At 38.2% G+C, this 27,036-nt stretch overlaps 4 protein-coding genes and 1 non-coding gene across 13 annotated transcripts; 2 read left to right on the top strand and 3 right to left on the bottom strand.

Annotated features, from left to right (window-relative positions):
* Window positions 1-100: 100 nt before the first annotated feature.
* Window positions 101-9,403, top strand: LOC135584171 (DNA repair protein XRCC2 homolog). 2 transcript variants are annotated; one of them, XR_010481280.1, is made up of 11 exons: window positions 101-373; window positions 475-622; window positions 1,923-2,056; window positions 2,758-2,828; window positions 4,109-4,171; window positions 4,893-5,030; window positions 7,125-7,227; window positions 7,434-7,470; window positions 7,573-7,673; window positions 7,762-7,851; window positions 8,982-9,403. XR_010481280.1 is itself a non-coding variant. In XM_065090517.1 (10 exons), the coding sequence occupies exons 1-10, from the start codon at window positions 185-187 to the stop codon at window positions 7,783-7,785; spliced, it is 1,008 nt and encodes a 335-aa protein (XP_064946589.1). In that variant the 5' UTR covers window positions 101-184; the 3' UTR covers window positions 7,786-9,403. The 2 variants fall into 2 exon arrangements, 1 of the variants encoding a protein (XP_064946589.1); XM_065090517.1 differs by having other exon boundaries at window positions 7,762-9,403.
* LOC135597506 (uncharacterized) lies at window positions 7,881-17,778 on the bottom strand. Of its 8 annotated transcripts, none has more exons than XM_065090522.1 (7): window positions 17,552-17,768; window positions 16,089-16,288; window positions 15,452-15,553; window positions 14,141-14,192; window positions 13,987-14,033; window positions 13,850-13,906; window positions 8,456-8,476 (listed from the first exon to the last, which is right to left on the bottom strand). In XM_065090522.1, exons 1-7 carry the CDS (start codon window positions 17,640-17,642, stop codon window positions 8,471-8,473), a joined length of 555 nt encoding a protein of 184 aa, XP_064946594.1. In that variant the 5' UTR covers window positions 17,643-17,768; the 3' UTR covers window positions 8,456-8,470. The 8 variants fall into 8 exon arrangements, 6 of the variants coding, with proteins under 6 accessions (XP_064946592.1, XP_064946594.1, XP_064946595.1 ...); XM_065090523.1 differs by having other exon boundaries at window positions 13,850-13,894; window positions 17,552-17,767; XM_065090520.1 differs by lacking the exon at window positions 13,987-14,033 and having other exon boundaries at window positions 7,881-8,476; window positions 13,850-13,894; window positions 17,552-17,772.
* A 1,894-nt stretch (window positions 17,779-19,672) lies between these two features.
* Window positions 19,673-21,144, bottom strand: LOC103971817 (uncharacterized). Its single transcript, XM_009385945.3, has 2 exons — window positions 20,551-21,144; window positions 19,673-20,470 (listed from the first exon to the last, which is right to left on the bottom strand). The coding sequence occupies exons 1-2, from the start codon at window positions 20,905-20,907 to the stop codon at window positions 19,871-19,873; spliced, it is 957 nt and encodes a 318-aa protein (XP_009384220.2). The 5' UTR covers window positions 20,908-21,144; the 3' UTR covers window positions 19,673-19,870.
* Window positions 21,145-22,649: 1,505 nt separating this feature from the next.
* On the top strand, window positions 22,650-22,722 carry TRNAR-UCU (transfer RNA arginine (anticodon UCU)). The gene has a single exon. It is a non-coding gene; the product is annotated as a tRNA-Arg (tRNA).
* Window positions 22,723-23,106: 384 nt separating this feature from the next.
* LOC135596640 (gibberellin 20 oxidase 2-like) lies at window positions 23,107-24,761 on the bottom strand. Its single transcript, XM_065088703.1, has 3 exons — window positions 24,178-24,761; window positions 23,778-24,099; window positions 23,107-23,551 (listed from the first exon to the last, which is right to left on the bottom strand). The coding sequence occupies exons 1-3, from the start codon at window positions 24,717-24,719 to the stop codon at window positions 23,264-23,266; spliced, it is 1,152 nt and encodes a 383-aa protein (XP_064944775.1). The 5' UTR covers window positions 24,720-24,761; the 3' UTR covers window positions 23,107-23,263.
* Between the last annotated feature and the right edge of the window lie 2,275 nt (window positions 24,762-27,036).

Here is a 27,036-nt window from a genome sequence, read left to right as displayed (position 1 = left end):
CAATTGCATTAATTAATGCAGTCCGTGGGCCGGTCCAGGTTTGGCTACTTAGTTAGTTGGGCCGGCTGGGCCGACTTAAAACTTGGTCGGCTACCATTGCAAAGCTCTCGCTAACTGTCACGACGTCGACCCAAACGTCGACTCGTCCTCCCGCTCGTCGCTCCTCCGAACCCTAGCTAGAGGAATGCCGGACGCAGACGACCCTCGAGCTTGGATCCATGGCGACGAGAGCGCGAAGGCCATGCTCGCTAGGGTTCTCACGGAGCGCTCCTTCCTCCTCCTCCCGCCCCTCCACCGCCTCCCTCTCCGCGTCGGCAACGTCGTCGAGATCGCCGGCCCCTCCCCCTCCGCCAAGTCCCAAGTCCTCCTCCAGGTACGACCGAACCCATGGGTTTATCCTCGGCTCGCCTTGCTCTCCGATCGCGCCGCGCCCCCCAGTTCTCCACCCATGATCGTGCCGCTTCGCTTGGCCAGGCTGCTGTACACTGTATCCTACCCAGAGAATGGAGGGGGCTCCGTTTCGGGGGATTGGAACGCATGGTGATCTACTTCGATCTAGATTGCCGCTTCGATGTGCTCCGCCTCTCCCAGATCCTGAAGCACCGTATAAAGGAGGTTCTCGGTGAGCATTTTGAAGCTTCTCTCCTTGTCTATTAACCGGTGGTTGGCATTTTAACGATTACTGTCTCATCCAATTTAGTGGCATTACATCCGAATGGAGCAAGGGATCAAGATCAGGAAGATGAAAAATACTGTCGTTAGAGCAATACTTTGGTTACAAGTAGCCAGAGATTTGATGTATCTGTCTCATATATCTGCTCTATGTATTATTCTTTAGAAAGCCCTTAGTACAGTATGAAGTGTGATTTCCTTTGCATTTACTAGTTTTTAAAAAGTACGGTCAAACATTGTACATGTACACCCAAGCCCTTGCCTTTTACTAAAACTGGTAGGTTTCTATCGCTCATAAATGGCCTCTCATATTGTCTAATCAAATAGATGAGCGAACATAGTTAACAAATTTACTGCCTACTTCATTGAATGACTCAGAACTTTGTTAAGAATATTGCAGTTGCTTGGATCTAGAATTTGGTGTTTCGCATTCTCACCAGTGGAACAGTTTTGTTGATTGGCAAAATGGGATCTCTGAGTTTGACCATTCTTTTCAGTGGCACAAAATCCTCACTGGGTAATGTTTTTTGCTATATGCTTTTGGCAGTTGGCTTGGTTGCAACTAACTACTAGAAGATTTAGACTGGAAAATGAAGGCCATTCTGGAAGAGTAATGTCTCCATATCAGCTGTTTCTGCATAGTTGAGATTGGGTCATCTTTGTGTAATTTAAGGTTGAGCATATTGCAATTTGGTTACAGTCAACAATTAATTCAGTTTTGCAATGGAGAAAGATGCTTCTAGCTTGAGGTTCTGTTATTGGATTACTACTATAAGAGGAAAATTATATTTGTAAGATCTAAAATCTGTATGAAGAATGAAAGAAAAGAAAAAGGTCTTCTTCATGTGAGATCTCATGTGTCTCATGACTTGATTTACTTTATCTCTAGTCGTATGATGTTTTCTCATTTTCTTGTCTTGGATATAATTCTAGGGTTGGGTTATACATGCTGGTGATCATGAATCTAATGTTTATGCTTGCTTGTACTTCTCTTTTCCGATTGAAGTGGATTAGTATCTTTTCATTACTGGAAAATATAACTTCATTACTGATATGTTCTCTTGCTTCAAATGGACTTTTGAGGGAAAGAGTATTATTATTACTAATCACTCCCCTTGCATGTCTGTTCATCTGCTTATGTTTCTGTTCTATCCAGAAAGATATATTCTGTATAAATTCACACATTATACGAATGACTTTTCCGGAGTTGCTACTTTTAGAAGATTTCACTTTAGATTAATCTTTTACAGGATCTACCAACAATTTTGGTCATGGAGTACAAGAGGGCTCTCAAGAATATGATGACGAATTACTTTTAGCTTGCATGAGGCGCTTCTTGTACATCCGTTGTTACGATAGCTATGAATTTATAGCTGCTTTGAAGGCAAGCTCTCTTCATTAACCAAATATCACCTTATAAATAGTAGGACTAGGAACTTGTATCCTTGCTCGTATACTTATGAAGATTGTAGATATTTTTTCAGCTTTGACATAAACATTGTACCTGCACCTACAGCTTTCACAGTATAATGATTTGTTAAGGTGCTTATGAGCATTGCTTAAGTTGACTTTTCTTTATTTTTTTTCTTGTAAAACTTGGAATCATTTATCTTTAAAATACAAGTTTCACAATAAACTGCACATATGAGTATATAGCTTAAACATTGCAATTTGCATCCTTCCAAATATTTCAAATGCTAACTTCTAGAATTGCAATGTTTAAGTGCAATAAAAAAAAGTTTTAGTTATATATTTCATTATTATCTCTATTCATAGTTGTCTTGAATTTAGATCATTGATAATCAAATGCAGCTTTGCATTCACTTATACTCATGGCCCTTAATTGCATGTGTATGATAGTTATAGAGATCACACAGTTTTATTAACTTCACTCATCATTATGAGAAAAACAAGTAAATTCTAGTAATCCAGTGTATCAGTGCAAAAGATTTGAATGATATACCATTTTGATAACTGATGAAGTAGAAAAATATTGGGACTAATGCATGGTTAATGTTTATTTTTTTTTCATATAAAAGACTCAGCTGATTCAGTTTACCATTCTTGTATTGATTGATTTTACAGACCATGCACTCACACGCTCAAACTGAAAGTGAAGCTCTTGGTGTTGGTATCCAATTCCTTATGATAGATAGGTCCTCATCTGTTTTCAACTTCCCATCTTTTAATACGAAAAGAATTCTGTACACCATTAGATCAATAACTTGAGACTACGCCGCATGGCCCTTTCACATAACATTCTATAGTTAATTTGGTGCTATCCATGATTACTAAATATACAATATATTTGATGTGTTGGGTGGGAGTTGGTATATCATCCATTTTTACATTTAACAATGTTATAAATTAGTAGTATAATTGTAGCATTTTTAACCTGTTTCATCTGCTTTGTATTGATGAGTTATTTATCTCAAAATTTCTCATGTACCTGATAAATAATACTTGCATGTTATCTTCACTTTTAGGATGTATACATTCATGCCCATTCATCATGTTGTGGTTTCACCATCCTTCATAGGCTGTTTTATTTTGTTAGCTTTATATTATGATATTTTTGCCAGTTGATAGCTAAATGTACTGGTTGGAGCTTAATTGATTCATTGTGAAAGTTGAAGGTTCTGAATCTATGTTTCTTTTTGACAAGTATGATAACTCATCTTGATTTATTTGACATCATAGCTGACAATGTTTATCTGGATGGAGGTTCTGGGTGTTGGCAACATGGGACAACTTGAAGTTGCTTGTTAGAACTTAACCTTAAATCTCTCTTACATTATGTTTCACAATGTAGGTGTAACATTCTTTAATTTGTCTATCTAACATTTAATCACTTGCTATAACAAGTAAGATGCCAGTCTTGTTAAGTAATTAGGCATGAACTCATTGATGTTCTTTTTGTTAGTGCTTTTGTTATTTTGAGCTTTTATTGCAAGGATTCTAGTGTTGGAACATATATGAAATTTATTTGTCTTGGCTTATTCTTGCAAAACTAAATAACGAAGATTTGATTGCTTTCCTCATTTGTGGATCTGTATTGGGTGTCACATTGACTAGGAATGCAAAATTATCATGAATTGGAAAGTGAGCTTTGGAATACAATTCCAAAAGGGTACAATGATCCCAATAAAAAGAAGCAATAATTCTTTTCTTAGCCTAGTTTTTCCAGGTACTTGTTACCAAAGATCAAATAAGGTTTGTGATAGACAAATTATGACAATTTAATTAGACCGTTGAACATAATCATGTGGCCCTGTTAGGTCTTAAGATTGAATTGTTGTGTAAATTTTGTTATCCTTTTCTGTTCACCTGTTTCAGTTTTCAGTGAACCTTTATCTTCATATCTCAAACAAATGAACTTAGCATGCCCAAGAAACTGATTGTACTCTGATGACATTTTCTTGACTTTCTTTGACAGCATTGGAGCTTTTTACTGGATTGATAGAGCTTCCCAGTCTTCACCTTATGGTAATTGTACGAGGTAGGTATACTTCACGTCAGCTTCTTTTAACTCTCAAAACCTATGCTGAATAAGGGTGTTGTTAAAGATCCGATCTTCCTACATGGTGATCACATGTAATGTCTGTTTAATTCAATAAGAGTCCTATGTGGACCTCCACACCGTTCTAAGCTCCAGCAGAAGGCATCTGTACATGCAAATTCTGGAGCAGTATAGCAAGGATGACTAGAGGATTCATATGAGAAGTGTTGTCTCAAGAGATCACCTCATTTTCTTTGGAGGAGGGTAAGAGTACCATGATACAGATGCAAAGCCCACATGACCTTTTCTTGGCTGAGGGTTGTGTTTAAGGGGGTTTTGGTTGATGTCTGAAACTGTATGATTTGTGTCTTAATTTTTTCACCTATTAGTTAAAGGACTAGCTTACATCAGGACTAGAGTTATAACAGAAGCCTTTTCAACCCACCTATCATCCAAGCGCATTGAAAAGACTAGGTCTTATGGTCCTCTTTATTATGTTTTTATTAACAGGTCTCAAAGGCTCTCTAATTTGTTAATAGATTATATATAGATTATACATCTGACTCCTCTGATATCCTACCTAGTATTAAACTTAAATTCACTTGTCATTTTCATTTTTCTACTCTCCTTAAGCATGCCTCATGTTGAACACATTGGATAAATCGATGCTCAATGCCTGGGACCAATCTTTTTTTGTTAGTCTCATTGGTATGTTTTGCAGGAAAATCATGTCATTTCAAAATCTGGTGGAATCTATTGTTGAAGAAATGCGTAAATTTTTAGAGGTGCAACCTCTATTGGTGTTGGCTTCCAAATCATGTATATTTTTTGCTGGATCATCAACAACTGATGTACAAAGGTTGGTTGATATCCATTTTTTTGATGTTTCAAAATTTTTATTATCATTCTTTAATCTAGTGTTGACATTGCAAAGTATATTCCTTCCAAGTGTCTTTGGTATAAATGAATGTGATATAACAAAGGATTGCATTTGTCGATCAGCATGTGCCAGAACAGGTCAACACGCATGGTGATGGAGAGTTAACAATGTATTCTGGTGACCTATGTTAAAGGTGCCAATACATAATGTAGCCAATTTTTAGCCTGTGCTGGCTGCCAAATTTGCATGCCATTTTGTTGTGCCAAAAAGTACTTGGCATCAAGGTTTGACATATCGAAGCATACTGCTTGGTTCGGGTGGTATGTACCAGTCCGACAAAGGACCGATATGGGCGGTACATCATTACACCTCAGTATATTATGTGTTGATATGTTCGGTACTGTTTGGTACGTATCATACTGACAGATGATTGATACACTGGTACAGGCCGGTAATGCGAACTATGCTCGGCATATGCTCTGAAACAACAATACTTGGATATAACCTGATATTAGTACTGCTCCCTTTGCTTACACTCAAAACTTGCATCTGTTAAAATGCTGTGTTACAATTGTTACGTTAAAATGCTATGTGTTACAATTGTTATTTTATGACTTATGAGGTTATAAGTGAGGGACAAAATTGAACGCGACATATCATTGTGCTCCATGCAATAACCATGATATAGAGACCATCTTTTACAAATCGAGTTGCTTTTCTTCTCCTGGAGGGGAAGAGATGGTTGACAATGAGATTAATGGATTCTTGACGTAGAGTTGGATTATAGGTTTAAATTTATCTTTTTGTTAAAGGATTAAATTTATCTTTTTTGTACTTAACAGTCCTAAAGAGTTGGATTATGGGTTTAGATTTATCCCTCTGTTGAAGGATTGTGCAAGTATGAAGATACATAATCTATTTGAGAGTTGTCTTTTGTCTGGGTGACCTATCTCTCCGCTTGATCTTCGCTCTTGTTCTGTTTTTCATATTCTGTCATATACCTTTCGCTCTAACCCTTTTATATCTTTTTCACTGCCAATCTGTTTGGCTTTTTCTTGCCATATTGGTGTAGCCTTACAGATGGTTTGTTTCAGTAAGCTACTTTTTCTCCAATATTTTCACTTTGAATATGGCAACTTGATATCTAGAATTGGTATATTGTTTATTTAGAATTGGTATATTGTAGTTCTATGTTTTGACCTTTCTAGTGCATTCATTTCATTGTGCGTATCTTGATGGTGGACTTGGAGGTTGTGGTAATGATTTTTGATGTCTTTGTAATTCATTGGATTTTGTTGTGGTATAGGTAGACATATAAATGTTCATTGCCTGTTCTTTTTCCAATATTGACATTTTCTTAGTTAAATAGCCTCAAGCCTTCTTAATATTGACAATGCAAATTTAGCAGGCCACTAAGTCCAAGATTTGCTATTTGCTATTTCTACTTCAAAAACTTATATTTTTTTCTTGGAGGATGTATTTTTTTTCTACTTAAAAAACTTGCCACTTATATGGTACAAAAGGGTACAAAACTTGCCACTAAGTTCATGATTTTTTTTTTTACTTTAAAAACTTTCATTTTTCCCTTGTAAAAATAAATCTTGGGGTAAAAAAGAAGCTATTTTTGGATAACTAAAATACAACAGTCCACTTATATGGTACAAAAGGGTGTGTTCTTTCCAACTTTTGGAGGGCATAAACATGCTAAAATACATAATTGCAGATATTGTAAGGACATTCCCAGTTCTAATTTTTGTGTTAATATTCATGATTGTTTTGTATAAACTTTTAGGACCTTACATGGCAATGGCTGCCAATTTCTTTGACCCTTTTGGTTGATGTTTAAGTGCAGAAGATGTGTCAGAAAAATTGAGAATGTGTGTGATCTTGAAAGAGCTCATTCATAGGAAACCTCTATGATTGTTCTGATCAAAATTGTACAAATCTGGGTTGATTTGTTTGGTATTGCTGCAGCAGGCAGAGTAACTCTAGTTCTCTGTACTGAAGAAAATGTTTTGTCGTATTGGAACTACTGATCAGAAGTCTTCTTTGCCATGCTGTTTCCGTTGACAGGACTCCTACAACATGGTCTTCAGAGGATAGAAACCAATGGAGAACTTCAAACAAGCAAATTGAGAAGTTCTTGTACCGTGAGTACATGCCTTCGGCGTGGCAGGTTTCCTTTATGTTTTTTATCATTAGTTTTTTATGCTTATATGAGTTGCATTTTGGCACAACTAATACACTAAAGAACTGCAAACAAAATAATTATGTGTTCCCATTGCATTCATCAATGGAAGGGGTTGAATTAATTGGCTATTTCCTTGTCTTTTTTGTGGCAAATGAGGATAATTTAGTAATCCTTGCTAATTACATATGCAGGCATTTGTTACCCACCGAATACACTTGCAAGTTTCAGGTTTGTCATTCCTTCCTTTTCCAAGTTTGTGGTGAATTTATGCCCACGTTTAGTCTATTCTTTGGTTTCTTAGAATAACTTCTTTCAATTACTGTCATGCAGATAAGTTTACTTATGACAGAAAATATGGTACAATGCCTATATATATGTCCGAGTGGGTGCAGCCTCCGCTGAATGTAAAAGATCAATTTGCTGTTGGAGATGTATGATTCTCACCTTAGAACCTCATGATTTCATGCTTCTAACAAAAGAAATGACCGCTGTTCCTTATGTTTCTTTTTTGAGGGGTAGGGTGGCATATTTCTGATTACCTGAAGCTACATCAGGACAAGTAACCTAAGGGATCAATTCTCGCCCGACTTCCACCACGATTGAAACTTGGTGAGCTGCATTCTCTCTTTGCACATTCTGTTGGAATTTGATGCATCAGTGGCTGCTAATGTCGTTTACTAGAATAGACTGACATCCATTCACTGTTTATTTTTCTATACGCATATTAGGAAGAGCTTCACTGCACTTTCTGGTCTAAAAATGTGACTTCATTGAATGTGTGCTTTCTAATAACATGTTGGCCTTTTGGAGCTCTCCAAACAAAAAAGTATTGTTTTTTAAAACAAAAGGCTGTATTAGATATAAATTAAGAGTACAAAATACCCATAAGACCATGGTAAGTCACCATGCCAACTATGAGTTACAATGAGCCTGCTTGTTACATTCTCTAGGCAAAAAACATTTCACAACTGATACTCTATCAAAAAATAGCCAACTGTCATAGAGTGAGTATATTCCTAAAAAATCCATGGCATGGCATCATAATTGTTTAGGGCCTTCACCACCTGAAGGCAATCTGATCTGATCCAGATGCTATGAAGCCCCTTGTCAGCTGCCAAATGTAATCCATCCAACACTGCTTCGCTTTCAGCAGCCATCTCCGAACTGGCTGATGCACGAGAGCATCCTGCAGCAATTATCTGTCCATGCTCGACCTTAATGACAACACCTATACCTGCGATATCAGCAGCACTCACCCATGAAGCATCAGTCACAATAGCAAACCCAAAGTTAGTTGGGTAGTATGCTAATTCTTGCTGCATCCAGTCCTCTACATCCCCCTAGGGTTGGTGTATCATAATCATTTCCTCATTGATTAGAGCACACACTCTATGCCATTAGAGATCTTACCTAGGCCTATGATAATCGTTGCGATGGTTCCAAAGAGTCCAAAGCTAAGCAGGCAACACAAGAAAGAAGTCTCTATCTGTTCCTTTCCAAGTTCATCCCCCTCTTCCAACCGTCCGTTATTTTTCCACTCAGAGAATAACTCATAGGTAAACTGGATTTTCTGTTGAACAAACACCCAGTATCAATACGTGGAATGATCCCTACTTATGTGGTACTCCTCTTCTCTTTCTGCTACATTTGTAAATTGTGATGAATACTGCAATTTTGCTGATTTGCTTTATGCTAACAAATGGAACATAGATTATTTACTTGAAAGTTTTTCATCCTAGCCTGATTAAGAAGGTAGCTGTCATCCATGTGCCACTCTCCCCAGAAGAAAATGTTTGGTGCTGGTCTCCCCATCTGAAGGGGATCATGACTTGCCAGAATCCATATAGTTCCCTCGTTAAAGAGCAGCCTTCATGTGACATTACTAGGGCCGACTGGAAAACAATGTGGCTGGTTGCTATGGTTCCAAAAGTCAAGACCTGATAAAATTATAGCTTGAGGTAGATTACCTATTACCAAATGGTTCTCAAGATACTCTCTCGTGTATTCGCTTCACACATTCTGCACTGACTCATGGTAGCATGGGAGTACGAAGAATCATTTGCTGTACAAAGGCATTTGAGCCTTTGCTTTATCATAGTGTCAGCGTGTCTGACTCATTGATACAGTTTGGATTTACTATAATTCAAACTTTTTACCATTATGTTTGTTGGCGGATGCTGCTGCAGAAGTTGGTTTGATTTTAGTGGGTCAACTAGGACAGACTGTGTTGAGCTTTGATTGTAGATGAAATTTTCTTTTATCAAATTGGTAATTTAAATTATATGTGTGTGTGTGTGTGTGTGTGTGATATTCGAGTTTCATACACTTTGAATTAAGAATGAAGTATATATTTTTTAAAAATATTATTTTTTAGTGTTTTATAATATGTTAATTGAGGTTGTTGTAGTCTTATAATTATATTAGTAAAAGAAGAAAAAGATGATAAAAATTTGAAATAAGGCATAATGAGATTAAATTCTAGACTTCAAAATAATCTCTTAAGCATCTCTAACTTTGCCTTTGTCTTATCTATCAACTTTATAACTTATTTTTTTCTCTTATTCTTAGTTATTTTTTTTAAATTTTTTTTATTAAGGCTAAGAAACCCTAACTCTAAGAAAGATTGAGGTAAGAAAAACTTAATCTTTTCTTGTTATATCTAGGGTTTTAGTTTTATAGATTATAGGCAGATTTTTTTTATTGCTTTTGAGTCACCTAGATTTCAAATTTATCTTTGATTTTTGGATATGTTTTGGATGATTCTCTTATAGTTGTATGGCCTCTAATATGACATCAATATACGATTGGTACATAAAGTTGTGATTGTCCCAATATGAGATATCTAACAGTCCCTTATTTTCTGAGAAAGAGTTCTATTCAAGTTAAATTGGCCCCCTTAGATATGTGAATAGGTTTTCTCTGATATGTTTTAAAAGGTTTCCTTGGAGTTTTGTGAAATTAGGAGTTAAGTGAATACTATCTATATACACTAAGATATGTGGATTATAAATTCAAATAGGCCTAACCTAATAACATAACAAAAGGACAAAATATATGTTGGTAGTTGAATTTAGTTTTATGTCTATTAGTTTTCTATAAAAGTTTATGATAATTTAAGGTTGTTTAGTTAGCTAGAATAGTAAAGTCAAATTTTTTCGTAAAATTATATGATGGTTTGATCGATACTAATTAGTTCATTTGATTATAGATTGAGTAATTTTTTTATAAAATTTTATGATAATATAAGATCGTTTAATTAACTAGAATAGTAAAGTGAAATTTCTTCATAGAATTGTACGATGATTTGATCAATACCAACTACTTCATTTGATTATAGAGTAAATTATTAAAAAATTTGATGGTAAAATCTAGAAAGATTTTTAAGGTGAACATAATTTATTTTATAAGGGATTTTATCAAATATTTTTTTTTATAAATTATTATAAATTGATAATTCATTAGGTAAGGTTTCGTAATTAAAATATCTTATGATACTATGCTCTTAACTTGATAGGTGTATCATTTCCTAGCACACTCAATTATCAAGGAACGTGATCTTTCATTGGCATTTTCATTTTTGAGTTCAAAGTATAAGTTTAATTCACAATTGAATAGTGATCATATAAATTATTATATGCATAATGTATTTCAGAAAATATGTTTTGATTGTCATGAGTTAAGCATGAATTAAATATGAATATATATATTTTATAAGTATAAAAATATATGAATTATAATAAAAATTATTGTATGCATATATATATATATAATGATGTGTGATGTGGGAGTGTACGTATTTTTTATGATGTGTGGTGTGAGAATGCATGAATGTGTTACGTCGTACACTATATGTATATGCTATAACGTGTAATGTGAGAATGCACGTATATATTATGACGTGCGGTGAGAGTGCATATATGTATTATGACATATAGTGTTGGAATGCTACTATGCTCTTAACTTGATAGGTGTATCATTTCCTAGCACACTCAATTATCAAGGAACGTGATCTTTCATTGGCATTTTCATTTTTGAGTTCAATCAAGTATAAGTTTAATTCATAATTGAATAGTGATCATATAAATTATTATATGCATAATTTATTTCAGAAAGTATGTTTTGATTGTCATGAGTTAAGCATGCATTAAATATGAATGTATATATTTTATAAGTATAAAAATATATGAACTGTAATAAAAATTATTGTATGCATGTATATATAATGATGTGTGATGTGAGAGTGTACGTGTTTTTTATGGTGTGGTGTGAGAATGCGTGAATGTGTTACATCGTACACTTTATGAGAATGCACGTATATATTATGACGTGCAGTGTGATAGTGCACATATGTATTATGACATGTGATGTGGGAGTATATATATATATATATATATATATATATATATATATATATATATATATATATATATATATATATATTATGACATACAGTATGTGAATACATCTATATATTATGCCGTGCGGTATGAAAAAATATATATGTATTATGACGTGTGGTGTAACAATGCATGTATATATTACGATGATGTGTGATGTATGTGTACATGATATGATATAATGTTTACAAGTGTATGAATTTGTTATATTTCTATGTGTGCATATAATATAAGCATATAGAACATTTCAATGGAAAATTTTACCTTCTTATTGTACATATATTATATTTTAGGATTATACTTGCTAAAAAAATCATAGCATAAGATATTTAGCATTAAATAGCTTACATCAATGATTTTAAAATGTTATATTAATGACATGATATATATTTACCTAACTAAAATTATAAAGATATATAATGATTATTAATTATAAATTTTATTTTACATGTAAGAAATGATTAGGTAGGGAAGAGAATATATACATGCTCAATGTGGAAATGAACGATGATTTATAAGTATTTTGTGTATAAATTTTAAACTACAAGAGAAATTCTTTTATTTTATTTAGTAAATTAATATTTTTTTTTAATTTTATGATTATATATTTTTCATTGTACTTTTATCAATAACAGTAATAAAAATTAAAATATAATATATATATATATATAATTTTTATTTTTAAATTTTAAGAAAGATAAATTTATAAATTTTAATCATTATTATTATCATTTTAAGAAAGATAAATACTGTCATTGCTTTTCTAAGAACGATAAAATCATTGTTATCGTTTTCCTCTCTTTCAAACGTAATATAGCCATCAATTCATTGGTCATTTATTTTAGTTTTCATGTTTCCTCTTATCATTTTTCTTTTTTTTCTTGCTTGATCTAATAAGGTTGTCTTTTTTTTGTTACTTGATCTAATAAAGTTTCTAAGGACGAGTACATCCTCATCGAATTTTGATTTCTTCTATCATTTCTATTATTATGCTATGTTTGATAAAGCAAAGGAAGGTTACTTTTTTTATTCCACCTGATATTGTTTGCTTGTATTCCAATCTGTTTTAATTTAATTGATGGAGTGATTGAGAATACAGGTGTCTGAATGTGTTTCTCGTTCATCACGCTGCGTGGGATACACGCTCTCCGTGGGGGATATTGCCGGCATCAAATGATTAAAACCACGTAATTAAAACCCTAACTTAACAGAATCAAAACTCGCCAATTGTTCTACATCGACTTGAGGCTTTCGGATCTAAGGCTAATGTAACTTCTATTCCATCTGAAATATGTAATTTCTTTGACTTGTTGGAATCTTGTAATCTTCTGTTCTCTCTCTGGCTTCTTACATTCATCGATTTGACCTCAACCTACTTTAGTTTTCATCTGCGTCAGGCTGTAAACTTAAAATCTTTCAATTTTCTTTTACATTTGCGTCATAAATGAAACCTTTGAACACATCGTTTATATCTTTGATATCAAGTACTTTTGACCATTTTTTTTCATTACAAAATTTGATTTGCATTGTCTGACATTTCTTTCATATTGAAACCTCTAATATGTCAAATCCTTGACCATTTCTTTTATCGCTTTCTTTTTCTCACTACCAAATTATATTTTCAGAAACAAATGAACTACCCGTATCATACATAGATTTGACACCTCCAAATGACACTCATGTTGGCATGCAGTGGATGGAAATAAAATGGTGTTACGACTCCTTATGGTTGTTGTCTTAACCAGTTAGTTATACACCAAGAAAACAATATGTTGACCAACACTATGATTCTTTGAATCAACTCCCAGAACACTTTTTATTTCCCACAACTTTAGAGCAGTCACTGTTGGGCATACTAAGCTAGTTTCCTAAGGTTTGATCAGTTTTCAAAGATCATCTGTATAGGACTGGGAAAAGATGGCATCACTCAAACAACCAAGCTATCCTGGAAACCTAGAAGAGAAGCTACTTTGGTGATGTTTCAGTAATTGATGACAACTTAAAAGGTTTGCCCATCCCACAATATGGAGCAACCCTCCTGAGACTAATAAAATTGAAGTGCAATCCCTCATTAAGCAAGCACTATGGCATACCAGAAAATCACTTTTAACATGTAGAGGCATAAAAAAATGCAACATATGATTATAGTAGCAAGTACTTCTTTTAACATGAAATAATAACATGTGCAAATACTGGAGAATAGAGATTACCAGTGTTACAATGAACAGCATCTTCTGACGGTTGATGAAAATAACCTGCAAATTTGGCTGGAGATGAGAGCAATTCAAGAACCTCCATGCCGGTGATGAATCAAACAGTACACAAAAGCAATATGCAGGAAAACAACCAGCAAAACGAGGAGATCGTCTAGTAAACCAACGACTCCATATTCGTCTGTCCAACAGTATCAACATCAATTGTTAAAACATGATATGTGGTTGTCAAAATACAAAACTTTTTAAGGCAAATACCCATAAATAATCATGAACATGTGGTCTTACCTTCTGGAAGCATGTCCACCGGACTCAGCACATACATTGCACTTAGTGACAGCTGCAAAAATTTAAATCTCAATAAACTTACCTTTCATAAAATGTATATATGATCAAAGCGATTTCCATTTGTGTTCTCATCTCCATACATAGTAACAATAATTTTGTCACTAAAATTTGGTGCTACTATCAGATAACGGGGAGATAGAAACAAATTTTCCACATGCTCAGTGTTCCAAACAGTGTTTCCTTATGTGGTGTACGACCATGTGGCTATGCATAATAGAATATTGCTTATGTAAGCCAGATAGATATAACTAAAATTAGCATATGCTGTCCACCTAATTGTGAGCATAGGACTGCATATCTGGATTACTCTACGGCATATAGTCGCCATTCTCACATGTTACAATCAATTCTTTATTGTTACTGGTACTAAAATCAAGGTAAAATATAATTGGTCATATGAATTTACATTAATGTTCTAAAACTTTATTTTCTTATTGTTTGTCATCGGACTGTCACTTGTATTGGTTCCTCAATTAATATCAGAATTCTAAAATCCAAATAAGTGTTGTTTGATATATTTTTTGCTTGGAAGAGATGTGAATAAGCATATTAAAACAACAGAATGATAGCCTTGAAGGAAAAATATATATAAAAGTATTTAATGTGATCATATAGGAACATTTGGTAGCATATCAAACTAGAAATAATATGGACATAACTCGGTGTTATGACATCTTGCTCATCTAGGGTCAAAATTCTGAACATATATCAGAATTCCACTTTTTATATTTGAGCCCATGCAAGACCATCTCTTTTACCAACGAACACATTTTTTATGCACCTTTACTATAAAAGAATTCTAACCTACCTTTGGTTTGTGATTGTCATATCTATGAGTGCACAGTAATTGCCAACGTTTCCATTAACAAACCTAGATATGTTATTAGACAAATAACTACCAATCAAATTAACAAAACTCGTCTGGACATGTTGGTTATGCCACTTAAGAATCACAAATGCATAAACATCAAGAACTTAGAGAAAACATACAAAGAAAGAAACAAGGCATAGCTTTGCATACAACAACAGATGCAGTTTTATAGAACATAACAATTTCAGGAGAATGTGCATGCGCACAAGCAGGCCTGCACCCACGCACTGATGCCGCAGATCCGCAACCCTGCTCGTCTGCATGCACAGATGCATGCATACAGCTAAGAGTTGCTCTTTAGCAACTAGATACAGACTTGTAACTAATTAATTTAAAATATTTTGCATCATCATTTTTCCTGAAATTTCACTTTTACTTACGGCAAAAGTGATATGTGCTCTGAAGAGAGAAGGCAGTGGCCTCCGCGGATCCATCAGTTCCATTGCCAGCCTTCTGATGAAGAATGGAAGGTCCTGTAACTTCTGTGATTCCAAAATAGATGATCTTTTAGTGACTTGGTTTTCGGTTGTGGTATCATCTATGCATCAAATAACTTGATAAATAAAACCAACACAAATAAACTAAGCAAATAATCTGAAAATTCTCTTTAAACAGAGCCTCAGGTCAAGGAGCAGTAAATGTTCTAACTGTTTAGGACTTAAATGCTTTACACATGAACTAGATACATACGGTGAAGTAGAAAACAAATTGGTGGATATGCTTCATATTTCCCTCTAACATCCTTCTAAAACAACATGAATATTGCATTCCATCAATTTATTATAATTTTTCTTTCCCAACTAGAACTAACTTTTTTGTTGGAATTGACCTAACAATATCTTAAATTTAACTCTTTGTAAAAAGTAAAGGTTTGTATAAAAGCATAAATTCCATTTGCAAGTCTTTTCCCGGGATCTATCATTTGAAACAAGATGAATTTGACAGGCAGATAATATTTCTTAGAATCAACTTTCTTATTAACCCCTATGAAATTTCATGTCTATAATGGGAATTTACCTGTATGAGGCTGGATGGTTCTCCACCAAATGAACGGTTGTACTTCTTAATGCTTTTAAGAACCTGGTTAGCTTTTCTGTCCTTGCCCTCTTGAACACTGGCATCAGTAGGTTTCAGTAAATTTATGAAACAACGACAAATGGGGCATTTGCATTGCTGAAAGATGGATCCATGATGCCAGACGCTCAGAATACACTCTCCTGTGAGTGTATAGAGAATAATCTTAAACGACCATGATCAATCAATTAACAATACATTAAGAAATAATAATACTTCTGACTGTAGTGTCATTTAACTTCAACAGTTGTGCCAAACTATTTTCTTATACCAGTGTTAATCAGGTATCAGGTGCACATCAATCAAGATATTAAAGGTAGATGATAACACTAATCTTTAAAGCTACAAACCATACATCTCATCTAAGCAATTTTGTCACAGTTATGATCAGCAATATGGACGAATGTTGCTACTGAAAAATATAAATGGTTATACTTCATTAATTCAAGTAAGATCTCAATGACTAACTACAAGAGACATCACACACACAGAGGATGGGAACTTTTAATTATTTTCAATGATTAATCACCATGAAAACAAGAATTCATGTCAGAACCAATGACAGAAAGTGACTGGAACACAATCACAGGGAAAAGGAAAACAATGCAGAATTAAAAAAGGTTGCCGTCATTTTTCTGAGAAAGTTTACATGTAACCTTTCAAAGACAGTGTTAACCAAACATATTAAAGCAGCACCTTGATGATGTAAAAAAACAGAACAGTTCATGATATCTAATTAATTTGTTTGTTTTAATTAAGCCTTATTTGGTAGCACCAAATGGAGGCTAAATTCTTTGGTAGAAATATTAGTCACTGATCTCTATCACCATAGCAACTTATCCCTTCAAAAGGGTGGCAACCGAACAAAGCAAAGCAGAAAAGGAGTCCATTTTTTAGCCTCCTTGACGGCGGCTTTGCTCCCTAATCGACCTCTTTCTACTTCTAATCCCTTCCCTTATCTTCCACTTCTTCACTCCCTTGCTTAAGATCTATAGATAAATCCTTGTCCATTGAATGTGGCCAATCCCATGCTCCCAATAATCATTACGAGCTTCGCAATTGATCCCAATTAACAAGGGGAAAGAGATCAGCGCAAAATTCGGATTTCAATGAGAAAGCTCAATTGGATTGCAATTGATCCCACTTACTGGTGCGGATGTCAGAGAGGAACTCCCCGATTTCGATGTGAAAACTCGATCGAAATCGGGAGAGAGAAACCCCAGAGATTCGAAACAAAAGAATGTTAAATTTGCACCCTAGAACTGCGGATTAGGACTCAAGATTGCAATCAGCAACCAAACAGAGAGAGATTAGAAACAAAAGAATGTCAAACTTGCATCCTACAGCCGCAAACTAGGGTTCGAGATTCGGTAGCAGAGAAAGGGGAGGAGGGGGTTAGGCCTCACCGCAGAACCAATGGGAACAATTGGCTTGGCAGGGGTGCGTGAAGCTTCCAAGGCAGATCGAGCAGGTGTCGTCCTGTGGCGGCGACTCCATTCACCTCTCTCTCTCGCTCTCTCTCTCTCTCTCTCTCTCTCGCCTCTTCGGTTATAAATAGGACTACAACAAACATCGATGTGGAGTCCGCGGTTCCGCGTGAGTGTTTGTTTGCCTTCAGCAACGACGCCGACCCAAACAAACGAAGAATAGGAAGGAAGAAAGCGACGGTTAACCTCCCGACTTCGATTCGCGTCACAGTATAAAATTGACGCTCTCTCATCTTATATTAAATATTTTTTATAATCATATGATTAAGATAACCATTTAAGAAATAGAAGTATTTTTTTTGAAATGTTAGAATGATAAATCTGATGTTTAGAAAACAAAAAAAAAAATTCTTCTCTTTTTAGACTTTTTTCAGTATTTTTTCATAATTATAATCATCTATTTCTTAGTATTGTGTTGTCATATTTTTGATATTATTGAAATAAAAATATTATAATTGAACAAATTTATCCTATGGACTGATTCATAGAAAAAAAAAATATTCTATACATTAGACAAAAAAAAAATGTTGTTAAAGAATTCTGAAAATAGATGATTTTTTGGAGAAAAATAAAGATTTTTTTTTAAATTAGCCCAAAAAATATAATACTAAATAAGTGGATATAATCTATTTGCGAAAAAAAAATAAGTGGATATAAAATTTATTATATTAAAGAATCAAATATAAAATGGTATAAATATTATTGTGAATAAATATAATACTAAATTATAGTTACATGTGCTTATGTTTCGAAGATCGAGATAGATAATTAAACCAAAAATAAAATTATGACAAAAAATAAAATAATTTAAGATATATCTTTGATTAAAAATTATAAAATAATGAGGGCTTTGGATAATATGATTTTATATATTGCCAGATATTCATAATCATTAATACTGACTTAAAGAAAATAGATAAATATTTTTAATATTTGTAAGAGCGAACATAATAATAAATATATATATATTTTTCTCTATTTATTTATGATAAGCATTCTACTATTGTAAGATTACGTGTGAATTAGTAAATCAACTTACGAGATGATTTTAGATATCATGATCGGGCTAACTGGTTTATCAACTTCGTTTGGTCTAAGTTACTAATCAAAATACTTAAATTGAAGTTGCTAATAATATACTCATCCGATCCTTATAAGTTAATTTTAATCTTATCCAATTTGGATTACATATATGTTTTTGAATATAAAACTCATACACAGACTTAATAGTCACTTTCATGTTCTTAGAACAGAGCCAAGCATTTGCTGAAGGGATTCTGGAGTTCATGTATTATTATCAGAAGTAGCTGAAATCAAACTTTTAGAATGTGAATGAATCTTTTTCTGGCTTTGAATTAATAGTGGATTCATCGAAGTACTAAATGCCAGAGAACAACACTATGTCAAATCAGCAGGATTTTTGGCTTGGATTACGTATACTACTCAAAGGTTCTCTTCAAGCTAGATCTCTGAAAGCAGTCTAAAACAGGTGTTCGATCATGTAATCGATAGCTCTCTCCTGCTTCATGATTTTGATGTTCTTAAAAGCTTCAGTGCTCGTTGTTTTTTGATTTAGAGGATTCAGTCTTCCATCGACACTCTGGAACTCTTGACATGAAGAATAGTGGATGTTGTCTTTTCTAATGGAAACAATGGCTCATCATGTCAGCCTCCTTTTTCACCTGCAGAGAAGGAACACAGTCCCAGGCTGCCATTCCAGAAGCCTTTTTTCATCAAAAGGTGCAGTGCCAGCTTGTCTTGTCAACTGCAATTTTGTACTGCAACAAGGAATCTGCAGCCCTACATTTCTCTTGTTCCTGCTCCCCTGGAGCCATTCATGATGGCAAGAAGGAAAGCAGCTAATAACAGGAACGCAGAGCAAGGGGGGAGAGAGAGAGAGAGAGAGAGAGCGAGAGGAAAGAGAAGCAGATTCGTCCTTCCTGTTTCCTCTTAGCTTTAAGACGACAAGTTTCCTGAACACAAACAAATGCTTCCTTTCCTCAGCAGTCACTCTGTTTCTTGGTCTTATACTTCCTCTAATACTCGAAACAAAACCTTTTCTATTACATCTGAAAGCAATAACATGGAAAAACAAAGAAATCCGGTAGATTTGGATCGATGGCAAGGAACAACAAGCTCAAATGTTACTGCTATTTGTGTTAGAACACAGAAAGAAGAACCAGTGTGAAGACTCGTTAGAACTTGCTTGCTTGTTACTGGTTCTGCCTACCTTCTTCTTCACCTATGGCTGCAAATATCCAGTAGTTTCTTTCTTCCTTCCACGATCTCATCAAAGAAATCATCTATCTGGCCCACAAGCATGTCAGTTCCAGTTCTCAGCATTCCAAACCATTCTTTCAATCCCTCCACCTTCCCCTTTAGGCTTCCTCCCATGATCTCTGACTCACACCCCATGGCCGCAGCCCTCTCCAGTTCTTGCAGTAGCTCCTCAGTCGCGGCCCTCGCCTGCCGGAACTCATGCATCAGGATTCCCGGCCGGCCGTCTGTTCCTTCAGTCTCTTCTACCACCCTCTGCTGCAGCCTCGCTATGGAGGCCATGAAGCCGGGGCCGAAGAAGAGGGAGTCCTCCATGACTGCCGGCTCGGGCCAGCAGGAGACTGATCCCCACAGCAGGATCATCAGCAGCAGAGAGCTGGAGTTCTTCAGCGCGTACAGCACTCCCCTGAAGCCATTGTATCCGTTGTTGTACCTGGATTCCATGGGCGCCCGGTCGTCGAACCGGAGCGACATGGGCTCGATCCTCGTCTCCATCAGCACTCTGTTTTCCTCCTCCAACCCCATGGCCTCTCTCCGGCAAATAGATATCGCCCGCTTCACCTTAACAGATCAGAGAAGTCGAAAAAGGTCAGAGCTTTGAGAGGGAACAGAAGAACGAGAGCATGGGAGCCAACGCAGACCTGGCGGGCGTGGTGGGAATTGGGATTGCGGCGCCATTCCTCGAGCGAGGAGACCATGTCAGCTCCGGCGGAGCAGTAGTTCTCCATGCCCGAGACGCCAAGCTTGATCACATGGCAGACGTCCCAAAGGCGGGAGCTTTCGTCCATGTACTCGTCAAGCCACTTCCCACCGACAGGGAGGTGGAGCTTCGGCACCAGGTAGGTGAGCTGGGAGTGGAGCGACCGGAGCAGGCCCGCGGCGCGGTAGAGGAACTGGAGGGACATGAAGGCGTCGGACGCCAGGGAACGGTCGAGGTCGTCGAGGCCATGGGCGAGGAAGGAGAAGAAACCATTGACAGAGCTGGAAGAAGGCTTCATGGTGGAGAAGGGAGCTCGGAAGACGAGCACACGAGGTTGGTGGATTCAAGGGGGATGGGTGTGGCAAGACAAGGGAGGAGCTCGGCCTTAAGAAGATGATCGGTCGAAAGCAATGATGAAGGGTGTCTGCTGTGGAGGGAGAAGGATGATTGGGAATCTGCCATGGCGCATTGTTTAGTGGTAGAAAGAAGTGCAAGCCATGGAATCTGGAGAAGCAAGCTGATGAGCTCTACCTGTCTCTTCATTGCTCCTTTCTTCTTCCCTTAACTAAGGAAGAGAGTTTGGCGGGCTTTAATGGTCATGGCATGTCATATTACACGGCTTTGACTCATTCTTCTAGGAGTTGACCATAATACTAATAATTATCTTGTCAATGCATGGATAATTAGCCATGAGTTTATTATTAATATGATCCTATTGGAGTTCAATCTCGTTCCGATAACTATGATTTCAGGTGGCTAATGCAGGAGGAGGTGCAGCTGGCATCAAGATTGGGACACTTTTGTCCTCCTCCTCCGCAACCCAACCACGGCGTTGCCCCACTCCTCGGCCACCTCCTCCCTAAGCGAGGAGCAGTGCATGGCGATGCCCTCCCCTGTTCACCTCTGGGTTAAGTGTAGCTGCAGCCGCAGACAAGCATCCGACATTGCTGCGCCACAAAGTACGGCATCGCCAATTACCATGTGGATCGAGCTACACGGAGTCCTTGTTGTTGGCGACCGAGAGCGACCTTCGCCTCGTCTCCCCTGCAGCCTCAGGTTTGAACATGATAACCTGTCTCTAAACTGATGCCAAAACTCTACAGTATCTTATCTCTGTTTTATGCGGACAGCTCAAAGACTGCAGCAAGAAGAGGGGGGAAAGCTTCCTTTGGTTACTGAAGAGCATCTACGTCGGAAGGAGACAGAAAAGAAGGTTGTAAAGGGAGGGAGAGGGGCTCAAAGCACCTGAGAGCCATGCAAAAAGGAGGAGGAAGGAGCTCTCAAAGGGCATCATGTGATTGCTGCTTACGTTCATGCCCGCAAGAGAGACCAGAAGCAACACAGGTGTCCCCTCAGCTCATCATCGCCATGATTGCAGCAAAGCAGTCAACATCTGATTCCAAGATGGCCTCCTAAATTGGGGATGGCGCAGCACAGGGAGGCTCTGACAAGGCTGTGCGATGGAAACTGCTGCCAGCTGAAGAATGATGGCTGGTGTTTCTTTCATTTCTCGTCTTTGCAGGTGTAACATAAAAGAACACAAAGGAGGATAGCTTTTGGTGGGTAAAGAGATGAACACTGAACAGGGCACTGCAAAGGTATGGATGAGTGTTCCTTCCTTTCATCATTCTTGTCCATGATTTTGTGCTATGATGGTGCATGGGCAGCAGTTTTCTCAGACTGGGTCTCATGTTCTACCAGCATCAAGAGCAGGAGTAGTACAGCATCCACACAGTTTCATGCATGCATGAGTCATTCTACACCAGAAAAGAGGATGATCAAAAGAAGAAGAAGAAGAAGATAAATAAAAGATGTCGCATCCTGTGACTCTAATGAAGCATAACATCAATGGTTTCTGCAATGTCTAAATAATAATAATAACTCAAGAATTAAACCTACAATTTTATTGTTGATGACAATTCAAAATTTATAATTGAAATGTGATGGATCTTTGTCACTCGGTCCAAATATTGCAAAGTGACAAAGGTAGAGTTATCCATAAAAGGATAATAGGTTTTAAGATAAATTACGCATCAACAAGCGCCCGTGGCCTAATGGATAAGGCGTCTGACTTCTAATCAGGCGATTGTGGGTTCGAGTCCCACCGGGCGTGATTTTTCTGCATTTTACTTTGTCTCGTCGGTCCGCCAGTCGCCATCGTCCTCACGTCCCCTTCTTTCTTCCTCTCCGTCGTCGCAGTCACCACTTCCCCTCCCATCTTCCTCCAACCTCTTCCTCTTTATTGCTGCAGTCGCCGTCTCCCCCTTGTTCTCGCAGGCCATCTATGTTGTGTACACCCCATCACCCTCTCCTCTTTTCCTCTAACCTCTTCTTCTCCGTTGTCATGATCCCCACTGTCCTTGCCCTCCCCTCTCCACCTTCGGTTGAGAGTCGATGTTACCGAGATCGGACGAATGGGAGGACATGCAAAGGAGGAGGAGACACAGAGGAAACGAGGGTGTGGGTAGTGGGGCAGTGGCGATGTCATACGGGAATAAATGGAAAATGGAGCGTTCAACGAATAAGTGAAAATAAAAGGTTTTTTTAGACAGAGACACACACAACTCCACACTCCAAAATTGAGCCGTGCTCTCTCTGATCTCAACACCTCTCAGGATTCACAGACCGAAACGATGGAAGCAAACACAAGGAAGTCATGTTGCTGTAGCAGAGGAGGAGGATTCAAGCCACTTAGCGAAGCTACGAAGAGTCCTCATGTCGGCCCGATAATGGCGTTGAGTGAAGTCCATGAACTGCGCCCATGTGAAGTCCGGGTACAGCCTCGGCCCGCCGCCCACATCCTCCGACAACGGCGGCGGCGGCGGCGGCCGGATCACCTTGTCCTCCCTAGGGCACACGAAGAAGGCCAGCGATCGCCGCTCCCTGTGCCTGTTCACCACCGCTCTGTGCAGGCAGCTCTTGTACCTCCCATTAGATAATGCCTGTCGAGCAATAATAATAAATAATTATTGTAATTATTATTATCAATAGATTAATGAAAATTAATTTACGCATCAAAATGTTGACACTTAATCAACACCGCTGTTTCGCCTATTTTACTGCGTCTACATGTTTTTGGAGTACGTGAATCTTAAAGCTGCATGTAAACGTGAATTCTGCATGCTTCGGAGCAGAGCACACATGGTAATGTGGGAGACGATCACAGACCATGAAGGTGTCGCCGATGTTGACGACGAGAGCGTTGTGTACGGGCCGCACGTACCGCCACGCGCGGCCCGAGAACACCTCGAGCCCCCCTACGTGGTCCTGCTGCAGAATCGTCAGCGCGGTGGGATCGCAGTGCGGCCCGGTGCCGAGCGTCAGCTCCGGCTCTTGGCACGGCGGGTAGTAGTTGCATCGCATTATGGATCTGTTGTCGTCGAAGAACTCCCGGTAGGTCATTCGATCCGCACCCAAGCTGATAGCCAGGAGCTCCATGATCGCCAGCGACAAGCCTGTCATCGCCTCGCAGTACATCTGATACGCCAACCTGCAAGAACAGAAGCGGCTGGGCTCGTTACAGTTCCATCGAGTCGAGCATGGTGGTGCGGTCGACGCTGAAGCTTACCCCATCCTCTCGAACTCTTCGCCCAGCACGGAGACGAAGTAGTCGATGACGATGCGCTCGGAGCCGGCGGCCTCGCGGTAGCCGAAGGAGAGGGTCTCCTTCCATGGCAGCTTGGAGGAGAAGCGATCTGCGTGGGCGCCGGAGTAGCCCCACACGCCGCCGGGCTTCCGCCGGGCGCGGAGCTTGTCGCAGAGGGGGAGGCGGAAGAACTCGTCCGTGCAGTCGAGCGCGTCTCGGGCGAGCAGCTCACCGACGCCGTGATTGACGACTTGGAAGAAACCGTGGCGTTCGCATGCGTTCGCGACGAGCTTGGCTGCTCGCATGGTGGATTCCTCGTCGCCGTGGAAAAATCCACCGAGGTCCACCACCGGGGCGTCGAGCTCTTCGGTGGCGGCCGGCCTATCGGTGCTCGGCCATATGAAGGCTTTGGGGATTGTGGTCTGTTGTCGAAGACTCGAGGAGTCGAAGATTACACCACCTGCATTCCCATGGCTGATATCTAATGGAGGGCACAAGAGAACAGAGGTAGGACTTAAATCCATGAGAGAGAGAGAGAGAGAGAGAGAGAGAGAGCATGGGATGATGATTTCGGATACGAGAGGAGGCATTTGTAAGGGCCAAGCAGCAAGATGACAAAGGGCTAATGTAGCTTACAAGTGACATACGTTTGATTGTCCGGAAATTAAACCCTCACAATGCATGAACAAGTAAAATAAAAAGAAACTTTGACCTTTGTCCTTCAATCATTTTGACATGAATAGATAGAAGACCTTTTGACTTGAGCATGAGGGGGAGAATTCGTTGACCCTCCGACAAACTTCTTTTAGCTTATAGGTTCTTCGTCGGGGGCACTGTGTTGCCGGTGGAACCTTTGAGCCTTGTCGTGCTCCATGACACTGCATTAACTTGGGTCAGTGGTGGATGATATGGTAGGAAGGGCCGATGGACCAAGTCAACTTCATCTATCCTTTCATCAAAATCAACCCTCATTTGAGATCCATGTAAAAAGGTATGGAATTAATGATTAGGTATTGGTAGTTCGAATCAAACATAAAGAAGAACGTTTATGCATCGTATTCTAATTTCCGTCACTTTGGATTGGTTTAAACGTCTCATCTCAACCCCAATACAAGTGTTGATTGGTCCTGCAACTCTATGAAGCATCGATAGGGTTTGCCGAGGGATTGGAGGAGCCCACTACTCCTTCCACTCTTTTGTTTCTTGCACTATGTTCTTTCCCTCACTTCGCTTTCCTCTGCATGTTTACAAGAATCACAAGCATCCAAAGAACTAAATTTTGGTATCCCCCCATCGTTCTCTTGCTTGGACTCACATGGAGGGTCAATTCCAACCCATCCCTTCCTTGGACCTTCCACTGGCCACCTCTCTCTCTCTCTCTCTCTCTCTCTCTCTCTCTCTCTCTCTCTATCTATCTATCTATCTACCAGCCAGCACATACACATTATGCTGCAACAACTGGATAAGCATGCAGTGGTAGCTTACGCTGAGAGAGCTTGTGAAGCATCTTAGATTTTTTATTTCATGTGTTGTTTATACTGAGTGACGGCCATGCTGAGGCAGCTCTTATAGTTGCATGGAGTTGCAGAGAAATTGATGTCTCATTTTGGCAGGATTGAAGCTTCTGAACTCCTTAGCAGCGTTGTTGGATGAAAAGAGATTGTGTTGTGTGCAGGCCACCATTGTTGGTCTTGCAATCTTCCAAATAGTGTCTGCTGTGCATCCACTTGCTCTATCCGATCTACGTAAATCAATACAGGATGTCTACTGTTCTTATTCTGGATTAGTCAGAAAGGAAACCAATGAAACATAATACAGTAAGAAGATTCTATGTGAAAGAGGTGTGAAATTGACTGATGGTCATCTCCAACGTCTTCAGCTGCACAGTTGTGCTGCAAAAAGAGTTCTCAGATCCATACAAGCTCATCGACATGCTCTCACTTTCATGCCCATCACTCCATAGCAGAGACTCCACTTTCATGAACTATGACAGGTCTGGCATCACATGGAGATCAATGACAGTGCAGTCAAAGTCTGCCCCATATGGGTAGAACAAAGAACTTGATGCTTTCTCCATCTTTGAGTTGAGGTCTTGTTACCCTTTTTCACTTTTTCTGGAGTTTGTATTCCATGGTGGAGTGATCTTGAAACTGGCCAAAGCACAAGATTGATTGCCATGAGAAGGCTTTGTCTTTGTCCTTGTCTTCTCCATGTATTGTAGAGATAGATAGATATATGGACTATCCTGTTCACTTCACATCTCATCTCAATCATTGCCCTGAGTATTTGATCCTTGGCCCAAAAATGATATTATTATGCTAGTGTCAATTTTGGTCGTTGTCTCGAAATCGTAAAGTTGATCTGGTCTCATCATGCTAGTGTCAATTGGGAATACGTTTCTCTTGGTACGAAGTATGATCATGTTAGAAATAAAATACGAAGAAGATGCTATTAGAGTTTGATACGATACTTCTTATGTGAGGAAGAATTTTTTAAAGATTTTTTTTAACAGATTTATGATATTTTCTCATGTAATTAGGGAAATCTTGACTGTTGTTAATGTTGTTATCAAGGGAGATCTTAGTTGTTATCATGCCCCCGACGGGGATACTGATAAGCTTTGTGAGTGAATCCACTAATTGAGTAGTAAAAACATATACTTTGTCTGATAATTTGTTTTCGCATAAAAGTTCTTGAGTAGATTCGTGACCCAATTGAGTTCTACAGCAGTGGTTGCTATAATACAGTATCCGACCTGATGTCCACTTAGCCGATCATCAATTGAACCGATTAAAAATAAAACTCTTTTTCGTTTTTCACAAGCGTTCGATTGTCCAATTT

This window comes from Musa acuminata, chromosome BXJ1-11 (assembly GCF_036884655.1).
Source record: "Musa acuminata AAA Group cultivar baxijiao chromosome BXJ1-11, Cavendish_Baxijiao_AAA, whole genome shotgun sequence".
Taxonomy (NCBI): Eukaryota; Viridiplantae; Streptophyta; class Magnoliopsida; order Zingiberales; family Musaceae; genus Musa; species Musa acuminata.
Note: the sequence above shows the minus strand (reverse complement) of the source record. Positions and strands in the feature narration are given on the sequence as shown.

Coding starts and splice junctions, on each gene's coding strand:
- LOC135584171 (XM_065090517.1), top strand. CDS start 185: ATGCCGGACGCAGACGACCCTCGAGCTTGGATCCATGGCGACGAGAGC. Junction 5,031..7,124: donor TCAACAACTGATGTACAAAG/GTTGGTTGATAT, acceptor TTCCGTTGACAG/GACTCCTACAACATGGTCTT. Junction 7,228..7,433: donor ACATGCCTTCGGCGTGGCAG/GTTTCCTTTATG, acceptor TTACATATGCAG/GCATTTGTTACCCACCGAAT.
- LOC103971817 (XM_009385945.3), bottom strand. CDS start 20,907: ATGAAGCCTTCTTCCAGCTCTGTCAATGGTTTCTTCTCCTTCCTCGCC. Junction 20,471..20,550: donor ATTCCCACCACGCCCGCCAG/GTCTGCGTTGGC, acceptor TGATCTGTTAAG/GTGAAGCGGGCGATATCTAT.
- LOC135596640 (XM_065088703.1), bottom strand. CDS start 24,719: ATGGATTTAAGTCCTACCTCTGTTCTCTTGTGCCCTCCATTAGATATC. Junction 24,100..24,177: donor GAAGAGTTCGAGAGGATGGG/GTAAGCTTCAGC, acceptor CTGTTCTTGCAG/GTTGGCGTATCAGATGTACT. Junction 23,552..23,777: donor ACATCGGCGACACCTTCATG/GTCTGTGATCGT, acceptor ATTGCTCGACAG/GCATTATCTAATGGGAGGTA.
- LOC135597506 (XM_065090518.1), bottom strand. CDS start 17,642: ATGGAGTCGCCGCCACAGGACGACACCTGCTCGATCTGCCTTGGAAGC. Junction 16,289..17,551: donor TTGTTCCCATTGGTTCTGCG/GTGAGGCCTAAC, acceptor ATACACTCACAG/GAGAGTGTATTCTGAGCGTC. Junction 15,554..16,088: donor AACCATCCAGCCTCATACAG/GTAAATTCCCAT, acceptor TTGGAATCACAG/AAGTTACAGGACCTTCCATT.